The 27,691-nt window shown below is 36.9% G+C and overlaps 2 protein-coding genes across 4 annotated transcripts in view; one reads left to right on the top strand and one right to left on the bottom strand.

Annotated features, from left to right (window-relative positions):
* Window positions 1-1,040: 1,040 nt before the first annotated feature.
* On the bottom strand, window positions 1,041-27,602 carry sloth1 (sloth 1). 3 transcript variants are annotated; one of them, XM_090411749.1, is made up of 4 exons: window positions 27,385-27,602; window positions 18,497-18,660; window positions 1,673-1,765; window positions 1,041-1,391 (listed from the first exon to the last, which is right to left on the bottom strand). In XM_090411749.1, exons 2-3 carry the CDS (start codon window positions 18,639-18,641, stop codon window positions 1,707-1,709), a joined length of 204 nt encoding a protein of 67 aa, XP_090267875.1. In that variant the 5' UTR covers window positions 18,642-18,660; window positions 27,385-27,602; the 3' UTR covers window positions 1,041-1,391; window positions 1,673-1,706. The 3 variants fall into 3 exon arrangements, with proteins under 3 accessions (XP_090267875.1, XP_090267876.1, XP_090267877.1); XM_090411750.1 differs by lacking the exon at window positions 27,385-27,602 and adding an exon at window positions 27,300-27,373; XM_090411751.1 differs by lacking the exon at window positions 27,385-27,602 and adding an exon at window positions 26,909-27,019.
* LOC150094443 (dynein light chain Tctex-type 5-like) overlaps window positions 26,711-27,691 on the top strand; it is a 145,912-nt gene continuing 144,931 nt past the window's right edge. Inside the window, exon 1 of the mRNA XM_090411747.1 lies at window positions 26,711-26,726. The gene's annotated coding sequence lies outside the window, so the exon portion shown is untranslated. The remainder of the gene's footprint in view (window positions 26,727-27,691) is intronic.

Below are 27,691 nucleotides of genomic sequence, written 5' to 3'. Positions count from 1 at the left end.
CAATATTAAGTACACCACTGACCATGAGATAAAAGGGTGGTGGTTCCACTGCATAAAGCTGTGGTCAGACCACACTGGATTTTTGTGCTCAGATCTGGTCAAGAGGATTTCAAGGGGATGAAATAACCTTGAAGTTATTTTTGATTTTTATGGCATAAAGACATCAAAAGTCATACTGCATCAGGACACAGGTTATAGCAGTATATATGGTGTAAACAGTTAGTAGGTAAATCACAAATATCCATGCCCCAGGTGGGATTCAAACCTGCAGCCTCTTGGCGAGAGAGCAGATACATTAACTACTTTGCCAATCAGACTGGCAACCTTGGAAAGGACACAAATATGGATAATGAAAATATCAGGGTAGACTGAAGGTAAGCAAACTACAGAGTTTGATGGATAAAAGATTATGGGATATTACTATGATATTTAAGGTATTGAAAGGTTATTATTGAATTGACACTGGGAAAAATTTTTTTATATGATAGAACAAGGGAAAGAAACAAAGACAAGGGACCATCCCTGGACGTTGCAAAAGTAAGTAGGGAGTAAGTTTTCTGCATGGAGTTCGATAGGAACATAGAATGCATTGCCTGAGAGGGTAGTAAAAGTGAATGATGGTGGATGTGTTTAAGAAGTAGTATGATAGATTTTGTGTGGTCTAGCATTGACATCCCACAATGAATCGTATGACTTGATAGACATCAGGAAAAAATAAACTACCTCACTACAGCAAACTAGGGGAAAGTCCTCACCAAGCTCCATAGGGTAAAATGTTATACTATAGCAAACTATCCACTATACCAAACCATACCTGTGGTTCCTACAAGTTTACTATAATGTATAGATTGTTGGCTCTTTGTATTTTTAATCATTAAATCTTATGGTCTTTTAACAATAAAAGTTCTTAGTTTTAATATATTAGACCAAACATGAACAATTTAACTTAGATTATATTTATATAAAACTGCATCTTATTCCAAGTTTTAGAAAAAATTGTTGTGTTCTCTAAAAAAACACTTAAAGGCAGAAAGCAAAGGTCTCGTGTAATTATCTTTAATGTAATGCTTTGCTTGTACAATGGTAAAAGTAAAGTTTCATTCTGGCAGGTTACATTTGTTGCAGTTTTTCATCTGGTCACATTTAAAAATATAGTGATCAGATAAAATAAGCTTACCTTACCTAAGCACAATAGTCTTAAAAACAGGGAGCATAGAAAAGCATGAAACATAATATTAGAACTTCCATTGCATGACATGAATCATGACATGGCGTGATATGTCATTATATCATTAGTGAATTGATTAAGACTACTATTCTGCCCTCCCTTTATAAAATTTCATTCTTTCTTGTATTCTCGGGCTCTAATGCTTTCCTTTTGACATTTTAATCTGAAAAAATAAAACTAAGCTGCAATAAATGTTTATAATTAATGCATTTACAGTAAACTCTCGCTATAGCAAAGCTGTAGAGAACACAGATATAGCTTGTTATAGGGGATAAATTTGCTATATGACTTTCTTTAGAATAGTATTATGCCCATGGAGCTTTGGTCAAGACTTTATGGTAGTTTGTTATAGTGAGAGTCGACTGTAATAAATTAAAATATTAACCAAAATGACAAAAATCTTAATGATGCAAACAACCACTACAATATTCTATGTTAACTTACTCTAGTCTGTTCTGTAAAACAGCCCACCATGAAGCTAATCATCAATGGATCTTAATGCTGCTTCTTCAGCTTTCTTACGTTTGTACACTTCATCTGTTAAAAGAAATTTTAAAATAACTTGCAGTATGTCAATTTTATTAATGCAGTTTATCTTTACTAAAATATTAATACTTAAAAATGGGAACATCTCCAATGGTTTCTTATGCATTAAGAGGGATTCCTAGTTTTGTTGTTACAAGCAATTTGTTATTGGCTATTTTTTTGAGAGTGTGGACAGACTTATGTGTTCGTCGAACATGTTGTTTATTATTTTAACGGTATAATAGAACACAGAAACTACGTAAATAATTAATTTATTCACTTGATGCTGATATTTCGCTAGTATTATAACCAGCATCTTCAGAGCACAAAAACACTGTTTGTCACAATACGCGAGACTAAAACAACATGGTGTACATTAACAAAATTGTAGCAGCAACACAAAGACTAGAGTCCTGATTTTGGTGCCCTCTATCTGAAAAAAAAAAAAAAAAAAAAAAAAAAAACACGCTATCATATATTGCTAGAGTCCTAGAAAAGTGCTAGTTTTTCCTTAATATGACTGTCTCCCAGATCTTCGGCAAGTTAATACAGCCATATTTGTTGAGATTTGGGGTGTGTTTTAGGGCTTCTGTCGCCTCTAAGAACAATCTCTCTGATTTATATGGGTTTCTGTGTAGTACTTTTGTGTTTTTCCAGTTGATCCTGTGTGCAGGGGTATCCAGAGCATGGTCTGCTAGGCCCGACTTCCCATAATGATATTTCCGGACGTATCGTTTATGTTCGCTGATGCGGATATTCACAGTTCTTCCTGTTTGACCGTAGTAGGCTTGATTGCATGAGCAGGGTACTTGGTAGACTCCTGGATGTGATAAAGGAGGAATGCTGTCCTTGGGTGAGCGGATGAGGGTGGCTAATTTGCTACATGGTCTGAATGTAGTGCGTAGTTTATGTTTAATGAGAATTCTTGAGATCTTTTCAGATGTGCCTTTAATGTAAGGGATGGTGACTGTTTTGTTGTAGTTCTCTGTGGTGGATGGTGGGAGGGGTTTCTTAGGAGTGTTTAGTATTTTGTTTATTTTTTGTGGATTGTAGCCGTTGGCCAAGAAGGTGTGGCGTAAGTGAGTCAGTTCAGCAGTAAGAGCCTTGTCATTTGAACAGATTGCTCTCGCTCTATGGGTTAGCGTTTTTAAAATGCCATATTGTTGAGAAGGATGATGGTGTGATTGTTTGTGTAAGTATCTGCCTGTATGTGTGGGTTTTCTGAAAACTGAAAATGATAAGGAACCATCTGGGAGACGTGTAATGAGTGTATCCAGGAAGGGCAGACAGTTGTTGGCTTCCGGTTCCATAGTAAAGTGGATTTTTGGGTGTTGGCTATTTAAATGTGCTAGGAATGTTTTCAATGTCTCAGGGCCATGTGGCCAAATGGCAAGCACATCATCAACATAGCGTAGCCAAAGTGTTGGTTTGAGAGTGGCTGTATTGATTGCTTGTTTTTCCAGGTGTTCTATGTAAAAGTTGGCTAGGGGGGGAGAAAGGGGGGAGCCCATGGCTGTCCCATCAATTTGTTTGTATATTTTCCCTTTCCATGTGAAATATCCTGCATGTATTGTGAATTTGAATAGTTCAAATATATCAGGGGGGAAGTGTGACTTCAGTAGATTGAGGGTTTCTATTAGTGGTACATTTGTGAATAGTGAAGTGATGTCAAAGCTTACTATTAAGTCTGAGCTTTTTAGGGTGAGGTGTTGTAAGATGCTTTTTAGGTGTGCTGAACTTTTGATAAAGGAGGGAGAATTGTTAGTGAGAGTTAGTGTAAGCTCAGACTTAATAGTAAGCTTTGACATCACTTCACTATTCACAAATGTACCACTAATAGAAACCCTCAATCTACTGAAGTCACACTTCCCCCCTGATATATTTGAACTATTCAAATTCACAATACATGCAGGATATTTCACATGGAAAGGGAAAATATACAAACAAATTGATGGGACAGCCATGGGCTCCCCCCTTTCTCCCCCCCTAGCCAACTTTTACATAGAACACCTGGAAAAACAAGCAATCAATACAGCCACTCTCAAACCAACACTTTGGCTACGCTATGTTGATGATGTGCTTGCCATTTGGCCACATGGCCCTGAGACATTGAAAACATTCCTAGCACATTTAAATAGCCAACACCCAAAAATCCACTTTACTATGGAACCGGAAGCCAACAACTGTCTGCCCTTCCTGGATACACTCATTACACGTCTCCCAGATGGTTCCTTATCATTTTCAGTTTTCAGAAAACCCACACATACAGGCAGATACTTACACAAACAATCACACCATCATCCTTCTCAACAATATGGCATTTTAAAAACGCTAACCCATAGAGCGAGAGCAATCTGTTCAAATGACAAGGCTCTTACTGCTGAACTGACTCACTTACGCCACACCTTCTTGGCCAACGGCTACAATCCACAAAAAATAAACAAAATACTAAACACTCCTAAGAAACCCCTCCCACCATCCACCACAGAGAACTACAACAAAACAGTCACCATCCCTTACATTAAAGGCACATCCGAAAAGATCTCAAGAATTCTCATTAAACATAAACTACGCACTACATTCAGACCATGTAGCAAATTAGCCACCCTCATCCGCTCACCCAAGGACAGCATTCCTCCTTTATCACATCCAGGAGTCTACCAAGTACCCTGCTCATGCAATCAAGCCTACTACGGTCAAACAGGAAGAACTGTGAATATCCGCATCAGCGAACATAAACGATACGTCCGGAAATATCATTATGGGAAGTCGGGCCTAGCAGACCATGCTCTGGATACCCCTGCACACAGGATCAACTGGAAAAACACAAAAGTACTACACAGAAACCCATATAAATCAGAGAGATTGTTCTTAGAGGCGACAGAAGCCCTAAAACACACCCCAAATCTCAACAAATATGGCTGTATTAACTTGCCGAAGATCTGGGAGACAGTCATATTAAGGAAAAACTAGCACTTTTCTAGGACTCTAGCAATATATGATAGCGTGTTTTTTTTTTTTTTTTTTTTTTTTTTTTTTCAGATAGAGGGCGCCAAAATCAGGACTCTAGTCTTTGTGTTGCTGCTACAATTTTGTTAATGTACACCATGTTGTTTTAGTCTCGCGTATTGTGACAAACAGTGTTTTTGTGCTCTGAAGATGCTGGTTATAATACCAGCGAAATATCAGCATCAAGTGAATAAATTAATTATTTACTTAGTTTCTGTGTTCTATTATACCGTTAAAATAATAAACAACATATTTTTTTGAGAATTGGGCACAACTTGTTTCACCACACATACACAGCATTTAAAGGAAAACATTTCCGGTTCCTTAAATTTTCTTAGTTCTACAGTTTTGATCATAGGTCACAATGAAAGAAAATGCAGTGAAATACATAGTATCACCTTTCACACTACCAACCTTCTGACTTTTTTGTTCTATCTGATAGGCTAGGCGATTCCACCTCTGATTGTTTAATGTCAAAGTCACATCAGAAGTGCAGCAATCATCATTACTATTATCTTTTTATGGTTAAAAAATTGATATCTGGAATTTTAAAAAACTGCTAAACACACCAAAGGCATATATCTTCTGGTTAAAATACAACGTGCCCAGCTGATTTCATCAGAACAATTAAGTCAAGCATTCCATCCCCCCCCCTAGATTATTTAAATCTTTCCATTTTTTTTTTTTTTTTTTAAATATCAGAAGAAATTTTATTTTCAAAAGTGATCAACAATGCAATCTTAAAGTCAGGCATGTGATGACCTTTTTCCATTGTCTCTATGCAGAAAAGGGAAAGAGAAGGAACAGTTGGAATGTCTATTTATTTAATTGCTTTGAAATACTGTTAGAAGACATTTTATTTCAGAAGTGCTCAACAACAAAATCTTAAAACAAGGCATGCTTAGTGTTCCTTCTCTCTCCAAAATCAGGGAAAAATAAGAGTCACCAATAATCATGATTGTATATTTCCATGTTTTGACTTAGCAGAATGAATGTCTTACATCAAACTTCAGCAATGAAAATGTAACATTCTTTCACTACTTTTATGCATCTTTACTGCATTTAAAATGATACAGAAGCTAAATGACAAGACACAGGATCTAGAGAAACCAGATCCTGATACTTTGAACTCTGAATATAATACTTTATACTTTGAACATAGAATATTCTCTGTTCTAAATAAATTTTGTAGTTGATATATTATACATTAATGATGAGTTCCATGGCAATAATATGCACCTTCCAGTACAGCCAAAGAATTATTTTATGAATGTGAGAAACTAAAAATATAATAAACAGTTATTTTTTTGCAAACAAAGACACATTACAGTTTGACATTTTTGAGAAACTAAATTACAGGAAACTTATGTAAAATAATTATGATTATTATTACAATCTCCATGGAAACAGCACTCATCACTGGAGAGGAAGGGGGTCATTCAACTAACAACATATTTATCATACTGAATCTTAACATCTTAAAATTCTTAACATCCCCTGCATTGACAACATATTCAGGTAATGAGTCCCATTTATCCACAGTTCTCCATGTAAAAGATTACTCTGCAAACCCTTCTTTACCACACTTTACATTACTTCCAGGGATACACTCTGGTTCTTCCAATCTTGTCTTCTCTCCTTTTATAATTCCCTCTGGATTAATCCAATAAAAAAATCCCCACTACTTAAATATCTGCATCATATCACTGCTTTTCCTCCTAGCTTCAATATTAAATACAATCATAAGTAGTAACAATAGTTAATTCCAAGGTATAATGGAAACTATGGATTGATTTGAAAAAGTAAGAGCCATGTGTTGTTATACATAAAGCAACATAAAGGTATAACCAAGGGAATACTGCAATATTAATTATTCATTAGCTATTAACAAAAAAATAGTGATGTGTGATTACAATAACTTTCCCATATCTTAGAGAGAAGCAGTTGTTCCAATTTAAGTTTGGACAGTGAAGTAAGGCCTCAGTGCTTTCTTTAAACATTCGTACTGACATTGATGAAGTAAGCATATTTCAGACCATAGGATACTGTGGCCTGTATCAATTCCGAGCTGTGCCAAGCCAGATTTTTCAGATTTACTGTTGCTAATGTAACACTGATGGTTCTTGAATTCACTTTACTACAGAGCATCCAGTTTGTCCAAAATAAGAACGATAACAGTCACAAGAAATTTGGTAGATGCTAGAGAGAGCTAGAGGAGACAGTTTATCTTTTGAAGATGGAAACCATACTGATAATTTGTTAATAGGAAGAAATGTTGCCACTAAATTGTATTTTTGAAGAATTCTGGAAATGGGTTCTGAGATACTAAAAATGTAAGGAATTGGAAATCGACATACTGTTTTTCTTGTAATTTGAACTAGGATTATAGGAATTAAAAAGCTGTTGCATGGTCTTTTCTGAGAAGCCATTGAATTTCAGATATTGCTTGATGTTTAAGAGTTCCTGCTATAATAGTTGAAGTGTAGAACAAATAATATCGACATGTCACAATAAGGTTTTTATAACTTCTGTGATGGAATGTGAGCCAATTGCTATTGAATGTAGTGTCCATTGAACTTTGGCTTTTGATAAATGTAATTAATTCACCTAATGGTAAACAAAGGAGTAGAATATCTAAAAAGGACAATTTATTTCTTTTTCCATTTATAAATTATTTATAAATTTCCACAGTAAATTTAATTCATGGATGTGGATTGTTTATATTAGATAAAGAAATAGGAAATGTTTCTTCATCATGGAGTCAGATAGCAAAAATGTTGTCTATATAATGAACCCAAAATTAAGGCTGAGGGTGTGGGGACGAGAAAAGGATGTCTTCTAAATGTTCTAAATAAAAGTTAGCAAGTGCAGGGGGGAGAGTGGACTTCCCATTGTGGTTCTTTCAACTTGATTGTAAAACTTGTTTTCACAAATAAAATATCTGGAGTGCATAACATAGTCAAATAATTCCACTATATTCTGTGAAAATGCTTCTGAAAGTAGATGTAGTGTATCCTCAAGAGGAACATTAGTGAAGAGAGATTCTATATCAAATCTAACCATTATAACAGTGAGCTGTAGGAAAACATTTTTCACTTTATCCAGAAATTTGGAAGATTTTTTTTATGAATGAGTGGGAGTCAGTATAAATTTGAACAGTTGTTTAAAGAAAGCGCTAAGGCGCTCTCTTCAATCATCATCCAAACTTAAATCTTAACTTCATCATCCAAACTTAAATCAGAATGACTTCCTCTCTCTCTCTCTCTATCTAGGATATGGGAAAATCTTATTCTAAACCCACACCAATACATTTAAAAAAAAAAAATAGCTAATGAATAATTAATATTGCAATATTCCTTCAGTTATACCATTACACTGTTTTATGTATAACAGAATGTGCCACTTACTTTTTGAAATTAATCAATTGTTCACCTTCTACCATGTAATTAACTATCGTCACCATTGATTATGGCTTGTAATATTCAGGATGATATATATGGCTTTAAATAAACAGTATTACTTATTTCTTGTGTTTTTCAAGTTAATTAAAAGAGGCCTCTCATGGCACAAGTATGAAGGACGTCCAGAAAGTAAGTTCCGATGGGCTGTCAGAGAAAAAAAATATATTTACAAAAAAAAAAAAACTTTATTGGAAATTAAAGTAGACATCTTTCACTACTTTTCTACATAATTTCTGCCATTGTTCAGGCCCTTATCATAACAGGGCACCAAGAGTTGTATGCCTTCATCATAGAAGGTTGCCACCTGTGAAGCAAACCACGTATTGACTGCTTCTTTGACCTCGCCATCTTGAAAGCGCTGGTCACCAGGGAAAGATTTCAGATGTTCGAACAGGTGAAAGTTGCTTGGCGCGAGGTCAGGACTATATGGGGGATGATAGAATTGTTATCAGCTAAAGGTGGCAAGAAGTTGCTGTGTTACGCTGGTCATGTGTGGGCGGGCGTTATCATGAATCAAAACAACGCCCCTGGCAAGCATGCCATGTCGTTTATTCTGGATAGCATGATGCAGTTTATTAAGTGTTTGGCAGTACATACTCACGTGATTGTGGAGCCTTGACCCAAGAAGTCTATCAGCAAAATTCCTTGTCCATTTTCCACTCAGATTCATCGCCGAAATGAAGCTTATTAGCTCTTTATATTTAAGTAACTTAATGGTTGCACCTCTTTGGAAACTCGTATAGCAGAGTATATAAGTTCTTTTCGCTATACACTTTGGTATTATGGTCTAGCTACTCAATGATGAAGCCTCAAAAAAGGCTGAACCCGGTCTGGGTAGTGACCTCCCTCCATAATGTAATAACAGCATACATTCCCTAGGAAATGTGTTTTTACATTATGGAAAATACCTAAGAAGAGCGATCTGAACTTTCCCCACCTTTGCAACTAGTTGTCCGGTATTGTACTACGTACTAGGGTCACTTGCATTAGCTCATGCTAGTGTTCGCTGATACTTTATAGTTTACTATATTCGGCATGAAACTCTCTGATTCCAATCTTTGAGTTTCTTATTCAGTTTTGAAACAATGTGGATTTTATATCCCCTTAATTTAAAATATTGTTTATATCGCCGAAATGAAGCTTATTAGCTCTTTATGTTTAAGTAATAACTTAATGGTTGCACCTCTTTGGAAACTCGTATAGAAGAGTATATAAGTTCTTTTCACTATACACTTTGGTATTATGGTCTAGCTACTCACTGATGAAGCCTCAAGAAAGGCTGAAACCAGTCTGGGTAGTGACCTCCCTCCATAATGTAATAACAGCATACATTTCCTAGGGAAATGTGTTTTTACATTATGGAAAATACCTAAGAAGAGCGATCTGAACTTTCCCCACCTTTGCAACGAGTTGTCCAGTATTGTACTACGTACTAGGGTCACCTGCATTAGCTCACGCTAGTGTTCGTCGAAACTTTATAGTCAAGAAACTCAGGTGATGAAATCTGTGTACAACAGTCACAATCTTTACTTGTTAGTGTGTTACTCCTTTCAGCTATTCTGCAATATTCCCTCTGAACTTCAACTCTCTGTCCACCATTACCCCCAAATCCTTACCTAGCCTTAAATATCCTGCAATCCAGTACCATCAATGTGATACATAGTATGTAATCTTTACATCCTGAAGTGAATAACCTTACATTTTGAAACATTAAATTGACATCTATTAACCTTTGCCCACAATGCCAATTTATTTAAATCATCTTGTAGGATGTGTATGGTGGAGCAGTTTCAAGGAGACAGAAGGTTACAAGTGGGCTCCCACAGGGCTCAGTATACAGCACTGAGCAGATGAGGGTAATATTATCTGTGAGAGTCAACATGGATTTGTGAAAGGGCACTCTTGTTTTAGCAATATGCTAGCCTTTTATAATAAAGTTACAAAAACATTAGATGAGGGAAAGGCATATACTGCAATTTTCTTAGACTTAGCAAAGGCATCTGACAGGGTGCCACATGATAAGCTGATATTTAAGTTGCAACACATGGGTCTGGATGTCAGATTAGTCAACTGGATTCAGGATTGGCTGTCTGATAGGTATCAGAGAGTTGTGTATGGTGGAGCAGTTTCAAGGAGACAGAAGGTTACAAGTGGGGTCCCACAGGGCTCAGTACTAGGACCTATATTGTTTAACCTTTATATCAATGACATTGCCAGCGGATTTCAAGGGGATACTCAGTTGTTTGCGGATGATGCGAAGCTGGGAAGGATTATTAGTAATAGTGCAGATGTGGTAGCCCTGCAAAAGGATTTGAATAAGCTAGATAATAGCAAATGAATGGGGATGTCAGTTTAATGCAGCAAAATGTAAGGTCTTGAGGTTTGGGAAACATCGATGGGATGCTGCATACTCTATGGGAGGAGTTATACTGGAGGAAGTTGGGGAGACAAGAGATCTGGGGTTGATTATTGATAGAAACCTGAAGTTTAGGGGACATATTGCAAAGGTGGTGAAGGTAACACAGAAGATTGCTGCAATTATGAGAAGGACAATGACCTGCAGAGATAAGAGGGTTATCATTCCGTTGTATAAGTCTCTGATCAGACCACGCTTGGATTATTGTTCTCAGATTTGGTCCCCAGGATTTGAAGGGGATAAATTAACTGTGGAAAAGATACAAAGACGGATGACAAAGATGGTCTCAGGACTGTACAGGGATAGTTATGAGAATCGGTTGAGGGAATGTGGACTGCAGAGTTTGGTGGGTAGAAGGAGGAGAGGTGATATGATTGAGACTTTTAAACTGTTGAGAGGTGGTTACAGGGTTGACACTGGGGAGTTCTTTCACTTGGTTGAACAGCGGGAAGGAGTGATGACAAGAGGCCATCCCTGGAAGTTACGAAAGGAAACTGTGAGCAAGAGGGTGAGGAGTGGTTTCTTAGAATGGAGGGTGGTTGAGCCGTGGAATGCATTGCCTGATAGAGTGGTGAGGGCGAGAACGGTCAATGAGTTTAAGGAGTGGTATGATAGACTTTGTGTTTCTTAGGGGGAACCTCCCCTCGATGAGTCTTGACCGCCTTTATGTTCTTAGGAAGGACCTCCCACGATGAGTCTTTTGACTCCATGGAGGCCTGAATAATAATAATAATAATAATAATAATAACTACATCATCTTTATCAACTACTGTCCTTTCCAGTTTGCATCATCAGCAAACAACTGAATATCCACATCCCTCCCCACCACCTTAATCCCTATATCAGCAATACACATATTAAAAAGTAGTGGCCCTAGTACAGAACCTGAAGGCACTCTAACAGTCACCATCATTCATCTAGATTCCACTCTACCATATATAACTATTTGGTATCTGTCTATCAGCCTATCAATACTGCTAGCTCTACATATTCATTCCTATGCTCCAATTTATATAATAGTTTTGCATGTGGTATCCATCAGATGTGTTTGTAAATTCCAGTAATATCATTGTAGAGTCATTTCCTTTATTTAATTTTGCTATCACTATTATTAAATGTGGGTAAATTGCTAAGGCAGGATCTTCCATTTACAAAATTGTGCTGACCTCCACCCCCCAATAGAGTATATCATATTTCTATCTACCCATTCCTAGATTTTAATCAATCGACTTTTCTAATACTTTAACCACCACTCCTGAGATATTAACTGATCTGCAGTTTGCTACTTTTGTTCTTGGAGCCACCTTTAATAGAACTATCTTACCTTCTTTCCACTCCTTTGGAACCATGCCAGAGCTGAGACTTAGATTAAACAACTTTATCAAACATGCATCTTGAATAGCCTCATAGCAAACAGGCCAACATGGTATCTAGTCCTGCTGCTGCATTCACATTGTTATTTTTCAACATGCTGGGCACCTCCAGTCTATCTACCTCAATTCTCACATAGCCTCTGTCACATTAGCAACTAAAAACCTCCACTGAATGATATGTCATTGCAAAGTTTCTTCTTGTTCACTTAATATAAAAAATAAAATAAAATAAATAAAAAAAAAACGCCTTGATTTAATTTGGCCTGTTTATCTAATCTCAAAATCTGATTTACTATATTAGTTACTCTTCTTGCCTGTATTTTGTACTACTTATGAGTATGCTGATTGGGGTTAGAAAATTAGCGACAAAGTGAAAGAAAGTTGATTGAGGTGGACTGGCCATGTATGAAGAAGACCAGTAGACCCCAATTCAGAGAGTCACAACAACGGAAGTGAAAGGGTAAGAGAAGAATAGGAAGACCAAGGAAAAGATGGTGGGAAAACATCAAAAGGAATATGGAAGAAGTTGGAGTGAAAGGAGTGATGCCCAAGATAGAAATAAGTGGAAGAAAATTGTCTGAGCGGCAGACCCCAGGACTGTCTGGAACTAAAATGGCAAAAAGAAGATGAGTATGCTGATCACCTCTTGCTTTATATTCCCTCTACAATATTATTTTCTTCCAGCTCCTGCTTTATATCACTACTCATTACTCATCACTTGGTTTATCCTCCTAATCCTGGGTATGCAGTCTGATATTGCTTCTCTCAAGCAATAGCTGACCATTTCACGTGCACTATTGACATTTTTCTTGCAGCTTCCTAAGCCATGGCACTGCTCCAAGCTGCCTCTATAGTCTGTCATAGTTACCAGCTTTGTAGTTCAACATTTCTTGATGGAGAATTACAGATTTTAACAAACCTCTCAGAACAAGATTGCATGGTCACTTTCCCCCAATCAGAGGCAGACTGTTTACTGTTGTTATGGACACATCTTCTAATGCTATTACCAGATCCTATACTCTCAGACTCCTCTTCCTTTCCATGAGATGCTGTTTCAGGTAATTATTCTTTAGTAACTGAAAATTCCATTTCCATCATGCCATGTGTCCATCCCTCCCTCCAATCTTTGTCCCCATAGGTGAAGTCCTCCATAATAAATGCTAGGCATGCATTCATTGTGATAATCTGCCAATGCAGTGAATCCACATCTGTTTATATTTATAGACACCCTGGTCTATAACAGCAACCAACAATATATTTTGTTGTACTGACCTCTGCTCACACTAGATAGCCTCATTTGAACAATCTTTCTCAAACCTAAAATCCTCCTTAACTTCTATTTTTGTTGGTTGAAATTCTTCAGCAATCATCAGCAATACTTTACTCCTGTTTTATTCCCTCCTGAAAATACAATACAACTTGCATTCTATCCCTGTACCTATATCATTTTCTGTCAACCAGGTCTCACTGATAGCATTAATTTTTGGTTAAGTCCAGCTGACCAATGTCAAAAACTCCCCTCCTAAATTTATTTCTGATATTTCAGGCATCTTTGTACATGTAGTTGAACATCCCCTTGGACCCAAATTTACCATTGTGTAATGTCATTACCAATCCATTTGGATCTGTACCCTGTAAAATATTCAGCACTGCATAATCATTTCTGTACACACCCAATTGTTACAAGGTTAACTGAACTTGGCTACATCTGTTTTTCCTTTGCAGAATCAGGAGTAAGAGAAGATGCATACCTGTTAATACCAAATGAAAAAAAAAAAAAAAGTAGTCTGATATATATGGAATGAACAGTAATTATTATTTTGGTTTAACTTAAAAAGAACTGATGGCAATGCATTAATTTAAATCAACTGTGTACACACCTCCATACAGCTGACTTGCTTGCCTTAAATTATAACTTCTCAAATATTCATTTATATGTTCACTGGACATTCACAGATGCCGTATGGTCACTCCGATGCTTGGTGATGTGCCACACTAGGCCTCGCCTCTAAAAATATGCAGAGTAAAAAAAACTTCAACTAGCCACTAAAATTAAAAGGATACTTAATATCCAATGTTATTTTAAATACCAAGTAGGCAAACAACATTTAAAACTCAAGAAATAAAACTTTTAGCACTTCTGCAACTTAAGACGGAGGTTCTGATCAAGAACTCTTATTTGCCTTTAATTAACCACCCAACCGACCTTGATGTATATATACAACCAGTGGCACACCCAGAGGCAGGGCCAAAGGGCCTTGGCACCCCCAATGAAAAAGGAAAAAAAAAAACACTAGAAAATTTTTCAAAAATCTTTTCCTAATTAAAATTCATTTTTTTAAATTCATGTTGTATCATGTCTTCTATTTCTATACTACTTATGAATTAGCGATCACGTAAGGCGAGAATACCTTATAGCTCTTGGGAATCATGGCCACTGTGAACACAAGGCAAACGAAGTAGCGCTCAGGCAGACCAAGCGCTACTTCGTTTGCCTGAGCCCGGCCAGAGGAATCACACGTATCATGTATTGGTGATCACTGCAGATCGCCAATGCATGATATTTGGGGTTGTATTTTTATGTAACCCCATTTCGCCTGAGAAATTTTTATGCGACCCAGGATATATAGGTATATAAAATTGATATAAAAATCAGATATTTACTGATAATAAATCATAAAGAAATTTATTTTAAAATAAAATTCTTTGGTATATATATAATTTTACTAATTACATAAAGAATTACAAACAATAGCCTCAAATCTGAATTAATTTTTGGTCATTGCACGTTCAGAAACCTTTTACTGTTGCCGAATTCTTTGCGACCCCCCACATTCGGTTACGTGACCCCATTTAGGGTCTCGACCCACAGTTTAAGAAGCTCTGGTTTATAGCATAATTCTATGCATTTCAATGAGATATAATGAAACAATACTTAACCCCCTAAATTCTGGTGAGATTATTGGGAATAATCAAATGTTAGGATTTAATAGAGAGGGATTCAGTGTTAATAGATAAAATTGTAAATGGAACATTAAAAAAAAAATTTTTTTTTTAAGTGTAGGGATGTATTGAACTTTTCATATGTTAAATGGAGCACCAATATTCAGATAGAAGATATAAGTGCAAATAATCTGCATCAGAATAACTGATTTTCAGATTTTTGAATGTTATGCAGGTTTGATGTTCAAACTTCACAACAATGACCAATGAACAAATTTATTTTCATTGTTGAAAAACAATGAAAAAGACAAATATTAGGAACTCAAATAACTTACTGAATATATAAAAGTGATGGTTATAAATAGCACATTATTATAATAAACATTTACCATTATACTAAGTAATACAAAAAACCTTATATCCGAGATTTAAGATGTTCTTATTTTGCATCACACCTACAATGGTAATGAACATAGAGAAAGATGTTCCTAATGCACTTCATTTATATATCAATCCAATACACAAAAGGTCACAAAACCTATAACACACCAAATACAAAGAAAACTACTAACGTGTTTGTTGAATAAGTCTTAGTCCTGAAGAGGAAAGCCATTTCAAACTACAGAGGAAGTGAAAGAAAGAGAAGATTCAGTGTCTGAATCTTCACTGTGTGTGTGTCTGAAAGGTAACAAGCAATAAACTGTTCACTTTTAAACATTTGGAAGAATGATGGTGGCTACCTTGACAGAACTGCACCCATGAAAATACCTAAAGAGGAGGCATAAGGCAGAAACAGAATGTCAGTCAGTGAGAGAGTAACTGGGGTGAGCCTGTTCGAGATAGATTAATTAACTGGACTGCCCTCTTGAATAGCAACAATTTTTTTTATGGTGATGGGGCTGTATACTTAAAATGTATGAGTCCTAAACTCGTTCAACCTTAGAATTAAGGGAGTTTGGGATTTATAGTTTTAGAAGTTTTATTATTATTATTCATGTCTCCATGGAGTCAAAAGACTCATCGTGGGAGGTCCTTCCTAAGAACATAAAGTCTGTCAAGACTCATCGAAGGGAGGCCCCCCTAAGAAGCACAAAGTCTATCATACCACTCCTTAAACTCATTGACCATTCTCGCTCTCACCACTCCATCAGGCAATGCATTCTACGGTTCAACCACCCTCCATGCAAAGAAACCACTCCTCACCCTCTTGCTCACAGTTTCCTTTCGTAACTTCCAGGGATGGCCTCTTGTCATCACTCCTTCCCGCTGTTCAACCAAGTGAAAAAACTCCCCAGATAACAAGGTTTAACGGCAAAAGAAATTGATTCGAAGTTCATAAAAGTTTATGGGCACTCTTCTCCTTCGTTTATGACAATTAAGAAATGGGCTGCCAAGTTTAAACGTGGCCATACCAGCTTTGAAGATGATCTATGTGAAGTACAACCAAAAAGTGGAGCAACATCATTGATCAAGTGCATGATATGGTATTGGATGACCGGCAAGTCAAAATGCGTGAAATTGCTGAGACTATAGGCATTTCAAAAGAACACGTAGGATATATTTTGCATGAAGAATTGCAAATGAAAAAGCTTTGCACAAGAGGGATGCTGCACTTGCTTAGAGCAGATCAAAAACACACTCGCATGAAAATCTCTGAACAGTGCTTGGAGGCATTTTAACAAGAGTAAAACTGATTTTGTGCATCAATTTATTACCATGGATGAGTAGATGAGACTTGGATTCACAATTCCAAACAGCAGTCAAAACAGTGGACAGAAGCCGATTGTTCAACGCCAAAGAAGACAAAGTCAGTTCCATCAGCAGGAAAGTCATGGCATCGGTGTTTTAGGATGCTAAAGGCATTTTGTTTATTAATTATCTTGAAAAGAGTAAAACAATAACCGGGGAATATTATTCTGATCTTTTAACCAGACTAGACGAAAAAAATTCGTGAGAAAAGACCCAGTTTGCAGAAGAAAAAAATCATCTTTCATCGGGACAATGCACCTGCCCACAGTTTTACAGATGGAAAGAAATGCCATGAACAGGCAAGGAATTTTTTTGGAGGCCAAGCAGATTATGGATGTGTTAGGTTTGTGTCAGCAAAAGAAAAGAAATCTGATCATGAGATCCTTCTTAATTAATCACCAGCATGGTCACCCAAGTAGATAGCATCTGTGCTTGGTCTATCCAGCAGGTTGTGGGTTCAAATCCCACTACAAGATGAATGTTTGTGAATGTCTTTAAGTGGGAGATGAATTTCATTGCCAGATGTGAGACCACAACACCTGGACAGTGCCGTAATGAGGGCGTGGTGAAAGAGGCACCTGCCACGGGCGCAACTAGGTTTGAGGTGCAAAACATAAAAAATAAAAATAAATGTCTGCTATTTTATATTGTATTTTTAAATTTCGGCAATACACCGCTTTAGACACACAAATTCTGCAACACACTGCAACTCATTTTGATGGGGGTTAATAGTATTTAACATATTGCATTTAGTAAAATTTAATCCTTTCTTTCAAGCTTACATGGTGATCAGAATACATTTTGAAAAATTATGGAGACAGCTACCATGTTATAGAGTAAAACTTTAGTTTAATATAAAACATATAACATATAAAACAATATAACATACAAAATTCTGGTATGAAAGAAAATTTAAAGAAGCCTGTGAAATTCTGATTAACCACCCTAATCTCAACAATAATGGTGGCATAAAAATTCCAAGAATCTGGATGGCACATATTCAGGCCACTTAATATCTAGCATACTTTAGGAAACTATACCATACTAATTGGTTGAAATTTATATGTATAACCACATTTTTTTTAATATATATATATATATATATATATATATAAACTTGTTGCTCTCCAGCCCAACTCTTAGTTTTTATAACCTAATAGATAATAATAAGACTCTAGCTTTGATGTAGTAAAGGTTTTTTTTTTTTTTTCACCAGAGGTCAGGTCAATAATTGTAGTAACAGTGTCAGTAACTTTAGCAAACTATGTAGATTATAGTTCAGCTTATTTCTCTGTATATATTGTGTATGCTCCAGAGGATGGCCCTGATATGAAGGTCAAAATATTGAGTGTTGATTTTGGTTTATATTAAACTAAAGTTTTACTCTATAACACGGTAGTTGTCTCCATAATTTTTTAAAATGTAGTAAAATTTAACTAGTTACATTTAAATTTTTCAAAATTTTTGGGTTGGGGGTGCAAGTTAGACACTTGTGTTTGGTTGGGTTGGGGGGTGCAGGTTACACACTTACCACAGGTGCTTCATAACCTCATTACTGTACTGCACCTGGAGGCCCAAAGTGGCTTGCAAAAATTATATGTTTGGTCTCCACAGCAGGGGATTCATTAACAAAAATTTAAACAATACATAAAAATAAGAGGAAAAAAACTTTAGCCCACCCATATAGTACTAACATACATTTACAAACTTATATGAGTCAGATAAAAAAAATACAGAATTTGGTATAATAAAATAAAGAATTATTAGTTTGTTGTTCAATACATATACATACAGAAGTTTATTTCTCGAACATGCAACTTGATCATGGTGAATTCCATTAGTGCCCCCATACAAAAGAAAAAAGGCATGAAGCGGTACATCCCAAATGTCTTTTCTCCTGGCCATTTTTTTAAAAATCTGCGAAGTCTTCTTCCCATTCCAAATGGAAGATATTACCTTAAAAAAAAAATAATATATATATATATAAATATGAAAAATTTTCAGTTAATAATAGCAAAATGTATATATTGTAAAAGATTTAAGTTAATAATGGCAAAATATACTACAGTGGTATACTACTTCACACCTGCTAACTCTATACAAATCTCAAATGCACCCAACCAAGGAATATTGCTCCCAGATTTTGGGTGATGCTCCAAAATCCTCTGTAAGATTGCTTGATTATATTGATCTGGATAATTAATGATCCCTCTCTCTCTCACACACACACACACACACACACATAGATGTGCTTCTTCTACAGATAATTTTGTGGACAGTATTCTGCTGAATTGGCCACTATCATTCCTCCAAAATCATCAGAACAAAAACCATTACTAACCATACTAACTCTTTTACAGTCCATCTTGAAACTCAATGAGCCAACTTCACTGCCTCCTCTTTCATTCCATCTACTTCTGTTCTTTGGAACAGTCTCAACCCCCCCCCCCCAAAGATTTCATAACTAGTTTCCATTCAAAAACTTTCTTCCAAATTGATTATTTGAAATACTCTGTTTAATCAGGAATTACATTTTGATTCTTCTAAAGAGTCATACGATTTTTGCTTCAAATAACTGTATGAGAGCCTGTATACTCAGTGGATATGGCATTTGCACATCACGGCGCTTAGCCACACAAAGGAAGACTTGATTTCGAGTCTAGTTGGCGACTAGAGGAAATTTTTCTAAGCCTTTTTTTCAAATGGTTCCCGAGTTAGTCAATCTCTGGCATGGGAAAGGGTTTTTTCTCGCGGAAACTCAAGAAAATTGACCGTAGAACCCACACTGTTTCAGACATTACATATAGTGTGTTAGGGACCACGAGATGGCAGCACTTGTTGAGCCATTCGTTTCACTGTGTGCTGCTCAATTAGTGATAGCCTTGGGCCAGCTATCTCTGATTGGATACCAGTGGAGATTGAACTGCCCACTCAGTCTCCAAAAGTTAGATAGGGCTAAATGGCCTCGTCTACTCCCTATATACGGGAATAAAAAGGTGTTAGTTGATTAGTTAGTTGTATAACTGTTTGTTAATCTTTAATTTTCAATTCTAAGTGATCATACCATTTTTGACTGACTCTGATTACAGATTCTTTAATATTAATAATGCCAAGTTCTTTTCTGACAATTTAACTTTCGATATACAGGTATCCCTTGCTTAATGTGGTTTTGCTTAACACGGGATTTGATTAACGCGGCAAAATTAATTACAGCAATCCCTTGATATACATGGCAAGAGTTTTGATTAACATGCCTTTAACCCTGCGGAGCTCGCAGCTGATCTGACAAATACATGCAAAATGTTTAATATAAATATTCTTACACAATTCAGTGTATAGCTTGGAGGTCATGAGTAGCTGTGCATTCATATGTTACAAGTGATATTCCGCACTGTTTTTTGCTGTCAGTTTGGTTTAACATATGTTATGTAAAGGTTTGGGATATTTGATAGTAAATTATATCTTATAGATACCACAACCTCCCATGTCAGTATAGTATGGTTTAGTTGTGTTTTTTTTCATTCTTTGTTCAATAATTTCTAGATTATGATTATTATTATTATTATGGGCAACTCCAAGGAGTCGACAGACTCATTGAGGGAGGCCCTAACATCATGTCAAGAACAACCATTCGACATTCACACCGTATCTATCATACCTTGCCTTGAACTCATTCACGGTCATAGCACCCACAACAGACTCTGGCAGCTTATTCCACTCATTCACCATTCTCCAAGTAAAAAAACCTAGCTCTAACACCCCTGCTAACCACATTCTTGCTCAGCTTCCATGTATGGCCCCTAGTCCTCCCACCACCAGTCCTATTCTCAAAATTATCTTCTGGATTAATCTTATAGAAACCCTTCAGTAATTTGAATGTCTCAATCATATCACCACTTTTCTGCCTATAGACCAATTTTTGCAACCCACAAATCTTCAACCTGTTCTCTTGAGGTTCATTCCACAGACCTGCTATCATCTTGGTCACTCGTCTCTGGATCCTCTCCACCTCCTCCCCATCAAGAAGAAGCCATGGTGCCTATAACCATGGGCACAGTAGTCTAGATGGGGTCTTATCAAGGCTCGATACAGAGGGACAATAACTTGTTTGTCTCTGCTTGTTAAAGTATTTTTCAGAAGCCAAGTGATTTGATAAGCTGATTTAGCCACTTTTGCAATGTACCTCCTAAACTTCAATTCCCTATCCACCAACACTCCCATATCCCTGACTTCAATCTCCTGGAGAATGGTTCCACCAATGTGATATACTGCTGCTATTCTTTTCACCCCAAAGTGCATAACCTTACACTTTGCCACATTAAATTGACATCCACCCAGTCCTCCAAACTATCCAAATCATTTCGTAAAATTTTGACATCCTCGGCACTCACAATTGCTCTACCCAACTTTGCATCATCAGCAAACAAGTGAACGCTTCCTCTCAGATCCTTACTTATCATTGATGAACAAATTGAAAAGCAATGGTCCAAGAACAGAGCGTTGTGGCACACCACTAGTCACAAGCCATCTTTTAGACTCCACTCCTGAATAAACCACTCTCTAGTATCTATCCATCAACCACCCTCCTATCCATCTCACCAACCCTATATCCATCCCCATCTGCTCCAGTTTACTGATTAGGGTTCCATGTGGAATCCTGTCAAAGGCCTTGGCGAGGTCAAGTAGAATCACTATAAACCCATTACCCTCATCCAGTTCAGCCGTCACTGTGTTATAAAATGTGAGCAAGTTACTGAGGCATGATCTACCCTTTGCAAAACCATGTTGACACCCATACAATATCCCATTTTCATCTATCCAATCATGTATTCTTTTCTTGACTAATTTCTCTAAGACCTTGACAATGATTCCTGATATGCTAATTGGTCGGTAATTTATAACAGCAGTCTTGGAACTACCTTTATGCAGTGGAACTATTTTCCCCTCTTTCCACCCCCTCAGGACTAACCCAGACCCGAGACTCAAATTAAATAAAATGGTCAAGGGCACTGACAATTCTTTAGCCGCTTCTCGTACGACACGAGCTGGTATACCGTCCAATCCCACAGATGTATTGACATTGAGGTTATGCAATAGACTACTCACCTCCACATCATTCACCAGAATTCCCGTATAATCTACTGGTTCATTCATTTCTGCAATGTCACCACTTGGATGATATATTCTGGCAAAGTGCTCACACAGTAACTCAACTATATCAACTGATTCAGTTACCTCCCTACCATCGGCATTCTTTAAAATCAATCTGCCACGTACATTTTTCCTTTTACTTGCAACATATCGAAAAAACTGTTTAGGATTCTCTTAAGCCTGCATGGCCAATGTTCTTTCGTAATCCTTTTTTGCTTTTCTTACCACACTCATTACCCTTCTGGCCTGCGCTTCATGCCGTTCATGTGCCTGCCGGTCACCTTTCTCCTTAAATTCCCTCCATAGTTGTTTCTTTTTTTGCAGCTCAAGCTTAATGGTGTTATTCATCCATTTAACCCCTACTTGATTTATTATTCGGACTCTAGGTATACAGTCAGCCATTGCATCATGCAAACACTTCTTAACTGCCTCCCATGCACTATCAACTTCTAGTCCTCGCAGTTGTACATGCCATGGCACTGAACCAATCAAACTCCTAAGCTTATCATATTTTCCAGCCCGATAATTCCACATGTACCCTGTCTTAATTGTAAATTCCACACCTTTAGCCACCTCCCAAGTCAAGACCCTATGATCACTCTCACCAATTGGTGGCAATGTGGTCATATACTTTACAGCCAAATCCTCAGATGTAATTACTAGATCAAGCACTCTCTGACCCCTAGTATTTTCCATTACATGCTGTCAGAGATAGTTATCCCTTAATAACTGCATAAAATCCAATTCCTTCCTGCCATGCGTTCTCTCCTCATTCCAATCAATGCGACCATAGTTGAAATATCCCATAATAATTACTCTCCTTCCACTCGTTTCTTCTATTTGCTTGTGCATACTGTCACCACCATCTTTTCCATCACCTGGTCTATAGCAGCACCCAATTGTATATTTCGTTCTGCTAGCCACAATCTCACACCAAATGGCCTCAAATGTGCTCTTTTCTCTATCCTGCAATTCAACTTCTATTCTCCTTGGCTGCAGCTCATCAGCTATCAACAATACTCCTCCCCCCATTTTTTTTTTCTCCCTGTCATTCCTGAACACACTATACCCATCACATTCAATCCCACTAGCTATATCATCTACAGTCAGCCATGATTCACTAATACCAATAACCTGTGGTCTGGAAGTGCCAACCATGGCCAAAAACTCTTCCTTCTTGTCCCTAATACTCCTAGCATTAGTGTATATGAATTTAAGACCCCCATTAGTCCCAACCCCTACCTTGATGCCTTATATTAACTATCCCATTCTGATTTGTTGTCCTTATTCGCTCAGGCATGTTATACTCATTCATACATTCAACTGCCTCCCTAAGTACTGTATATCTACTCCCCCCCCCTCTTAATAAATCTAGTTTCCCTGATTTTGCACATCCACTACATTCAGCAATACTTTTTCAAATCTCCTCCTTACCGTTGTAACTCAAAAGAAATAAACCATCATGTATTACTGAAATAGAGAGCCAAAGGCTTATTTATCATACATGTCCTCTAGGAGATGTGCTTTATTATTATTATTACCACCCCAAGACCTCACGGAGTCAAAAACTCATCTGGGAGGTCCTTTTATCACACACACACACAGCTCATCATACCATGTTTTAAACACATTCCAACTCTTTGCAGACACCACATTCTCAACCAAGGCATTCCAATCATTCACAACTCTGCACGAAAAAAACCTGCCTCTCACTCCCTACTCACACCCTCTTTATACTGTTTCCAAGGATGCTCTCTGGTTCTCCCCTGATCTCCCACTATTCTCTGTAAAATTTCTCCAGCATTGATCCTATAACAACCCCTTACCAACTTGTAGGTCTCTATCATATCTCCCCTCCTCCTCCTGTCCACCAGACTCTGCAAATTACATCATCTCAATCTTTCCTCATACTCGACATTCCAGAAGTCAGAAACTACCTTAGTCAATCTCCTTTGGACCTTTTCCAACATCTCATCCTTCTGAAAACCCAGTGACCAAATTTGGGCACAATAGTCCATGTGTGGCCTAATCAAAGCCTTATACAACGGAACAAGAATCTCCCTACTTCTACACGTCGGTGTCCTCCGCATCATTCCCAGAAGCCTTTGTGTTGTCTTCACAATTTTGGCGATATGTCCCCTAAATTTTAGATCCTTATCCACTATCACCTCCAGATCTCTTATTTCCTCTGCCTCCAACAATATATTCTCGCCAAGCATAAATTCTGCATCCCATCTTTGTTTTCCAAATTTTAAAACCTTACATTTTGCAACATTGAACTCGCATCCAAATTTCCATGCCCAATCACTCAATCTATTCAAGTCTTCCTGTAGGGCCACAACATCTTCACTACACTTCATCGTTCATCCCAACTTTGCATCATCTGCAAACAAATGAATATTTCCATCCAAATCTTCACCAATATCATTAATATACAAGTTAAACAGCAATGGACCTAAAACAGACCCCTGAGGCACTCCATTAGTGACGTTCCTTTTTCTGGATATCGCTCTCCCATACACAACTTGTTGATACCTATCAGATAGCCAGTCTCCAATCCAATGCACCAATCTAATATCCAACCCCATCTGCTCGAGTTTGACTGTCAACCTATCATGAGGTACTCTATCAAAAGCCTTTAGTAGGTCTGGAGGGTCATTTTGCTTGTTATCGTAGAATTTATGCCGATAAGAAAAAAAACTAAAACTGTTCAAACGACTCTTGATAACTTCTTTTGATAAAAAAATTTGCAGTAAATAATGTAGATACAAGTATTTATTAAACATTTACTTTGCATTCATTTTTTTGTTGCTTTCCTAAAAAGAGTACCATATAAAACGAATTATTGATAGAGTAATCGATCCTGGATGAATTGTAATTTTTACCATTGATTATTATATTAGATTAATGCGATTTTGATATTCGTGGTAACATCAAGGGATTAATTAGCCTATTTAATTGAGGGATACTGTAGTTCTACCAATGCCATGTGTCAGTTCTAATTTTCCTTAGTGCATTCAGATCTGTAATCTCCAGAATATTTGGAGATATTTTATCTTTATTAGAAATAAAGCTGCTTTATTTCTAAGCCAATCACCACATGTGAAAAGTTGTCAGAACACCATCTTGTGCACTATAAGCTTGGAGTGTATTAGTTTTAGTCATTTAATTTTGGATTTTCATACCAATTTGGCTAGAGATTCCTAAAAATTTGTAGCAGATTCATTTAAGAACAGAGAACTACAGTGGCATCTCCTATCCAAATAGCGGGTTTAATGTAACTTTTCTTAACAATGTGTTCCACAGATTAAGGGACATGATTAAACAGCAGCTAATGATCTGAAATTCAGGGACAATGCTGCAAGAATTGCGGAGACAACATGTCGCTAGTGTGATTATGGCAAAGAGGAGAGCATTGAGAGGTAGCAGTAGAAAGGTTAGTTCTGCATATGCAGATAATAATATACATATGTAGGTTGTAGACCACATAAAGGGGATGATATTATTAAGATATATAACTTGGCAAAAGCAATAATAAAACAAAATACCATCTCTGGAAGTTGTATAAGGAGGATGTCAGAATAAGAGTTTTTTTTTTTCCCTTGCAAGGAAAGACTATTAAGTGGAATATATTGTCTGAAAGCAAGGTGAGTGCAGAAACAGTGTACAACTTTAAGGCATGGTTTGATGATTGTGAGGAATTCCCATAGTCGGGCTTTGGTTCCACGAAGATGTGATCATAATCGTACATTATAAATCCAGAGAAGGCACACTATGCAATGCAATCCTGCCTTGCACTGAATTTCACATCAAATCACCTTTCTGCATCTTTCGATTCTAACTGCTTATTTGCGACTCGAGTATAAGCTTTAGTTGCAAATTTAGAGGTGTAACCTTGCTCCTATATCAAGGTATTATTTACATCATACAATTTGGGGTTTTCAACAGTACTGTAGTAGGTTTCATTATTCTGTATGTCTAATATTATGGCTTTTTCAATTTGCAGGTATAATATCAGACATACAAAATAACAAAACAATGCTAAGGATATCAGAAACTTTAGACATTAAAAGTGACAAAAACACCATAAATGTCCATCACCCCTATGTAATCTAAGAGTTGAAAGCTCCACAAAATGAAAATTAGGTCAAGATTCCTACCAAGAGAAAGCAACATAGAAAAACCCGAGGCAAAAACACTAAGCTGACATGGCATGGCCTCCACTTTGCCCAAGGGCTCCAAAGACAACACTTAGTTGAAATGGCTCATACCCCATAACTCCCACTTTTAATTTTTATTACAATTTATCTTTCTCTTTTTTCTAAAAAAATTTGTTGTAGTTCATCCATGATACAAAGCCATTAAGAAATTACTATATGTAGATTTTGGCTTTTACACATATTTTTAATTTCTGCATTATTAGTCGCCATATATTTTTATCTCCATTTTTTATTCCACCCCCATTTTTTTTTTCTTTTTGGGGAAAAAAAGTCCTAATGTATTTTCATTATTATTATTATTACTACATAACAGCTCCAGCTAGTTCACTGACTCATCGAGGAGGGCACTTGCTCTACAACTTTGTCTCAATCACCAGCTCCATCTACAACGAACCACATCTACACCATCTATCGCTGACCACCACTAGTATTTCCACAGACAATCATTCGAACCTGCAGCCTTTTAACTGGAGAGCAGATGCGCTAACCACTCGGCCAGCCAGGCTGGCATTATTTATCCAAATGACAGCCCTAAATAGTTATAGTACATCATCCAGAATTCATTCTAAAAGGTCATTAGTTCAGTTATATAATTTTTATCACGTTTCTGATGCTGCTCCATAAAAAGATAATCTCAAGGATTCTACAAAGGTATGTCAATAACTTATTCCTTCCATATTTTTCTTTTAATTTAATTCATTTTTGAAGGTTAAGTGGAGTAAAAAGCCAATGATGTTATACAAGGCACTCTCCTTAAGAAAATAGGCAAAATAGTCATAAATAGTAATATCAATGTTAGGAGTAACATGGAAAATCTCCAAAATAATATTTACAAATACAAATCCTTATTATATCCCATGATTTCTGTTTTTACATAAATATACTGTTTTTTTTTTTTTTCAATTACTCAACCTCCAAACACACAGACACAGTAACAAAATAAAACTCATCTCTTTTGCTGTGATTCTACCCATGCATCTGCAGAAGAGGAAAGTTGAAAAAAAAAAAAAATCTTTTTTGTGAAGTGAAATATAGGAATTCAGTTTGCTGTAGTTGGTGGATTGAGTGGCGAAGACAGTGTTGTAGAGTAGATGCCTCCTTGGATGAGTGTTTGGACTCCTTGGAGGTGTCATGTAATAATAATAATCCAACAGAACCGAAACATAGCTGCTTATCCTTTTCGCTCAAAACAGGCGTTTCTCACTTATTAAAAATATCACTCACGATAGAATAAAAATTATATCTCAACAGTAAATACATCTAAAGATTCAAATAATAATAATAAAATATCTTCATCTAATTCTCGTACACATATTTCGACGAGCACGTGAAAACTACGACAATATTTCTATTTCGTCGCAACTGCGCAGTCGTAGGACACGAACCATTAATGGTAGAGAGGGTGAAGCTTGACGCTTTTTATATTCCCTGTTGTCTGTTTCGGAAGCAGTGATGGGAGAGATTTGTGAGCTATTTTAGCACGCCCTGAGGGGGGTGGAGTATTATTATTCGTGACACCTCCAAGGAGACCGAAAACTCATCGCGGGAGAACACCTATTGTACAACTCTGCACCACGTCTCCATCAGGGCTGCCACTCACATTTTCCGAAATTCCC

This window comes from Typopeltis vanoorti, chromosome 22, assembly GCF_054136105.1.
Source record: "Typopeltis vanoorti isolate ZY-2024b chromosome 22, IOZ_Tvanoo_1.0, whole genome shotgun sequence".
Lineage (NCBI taxonomy): Eukaryota > Metazoa > Arthropoda > Arachnida > Uropygi > Thelyphonidae > Typopeltis > Typopeltis vanoorti.
This window is presented reverse-complemented; position numbering and strand designations above follow the sequence as displayed.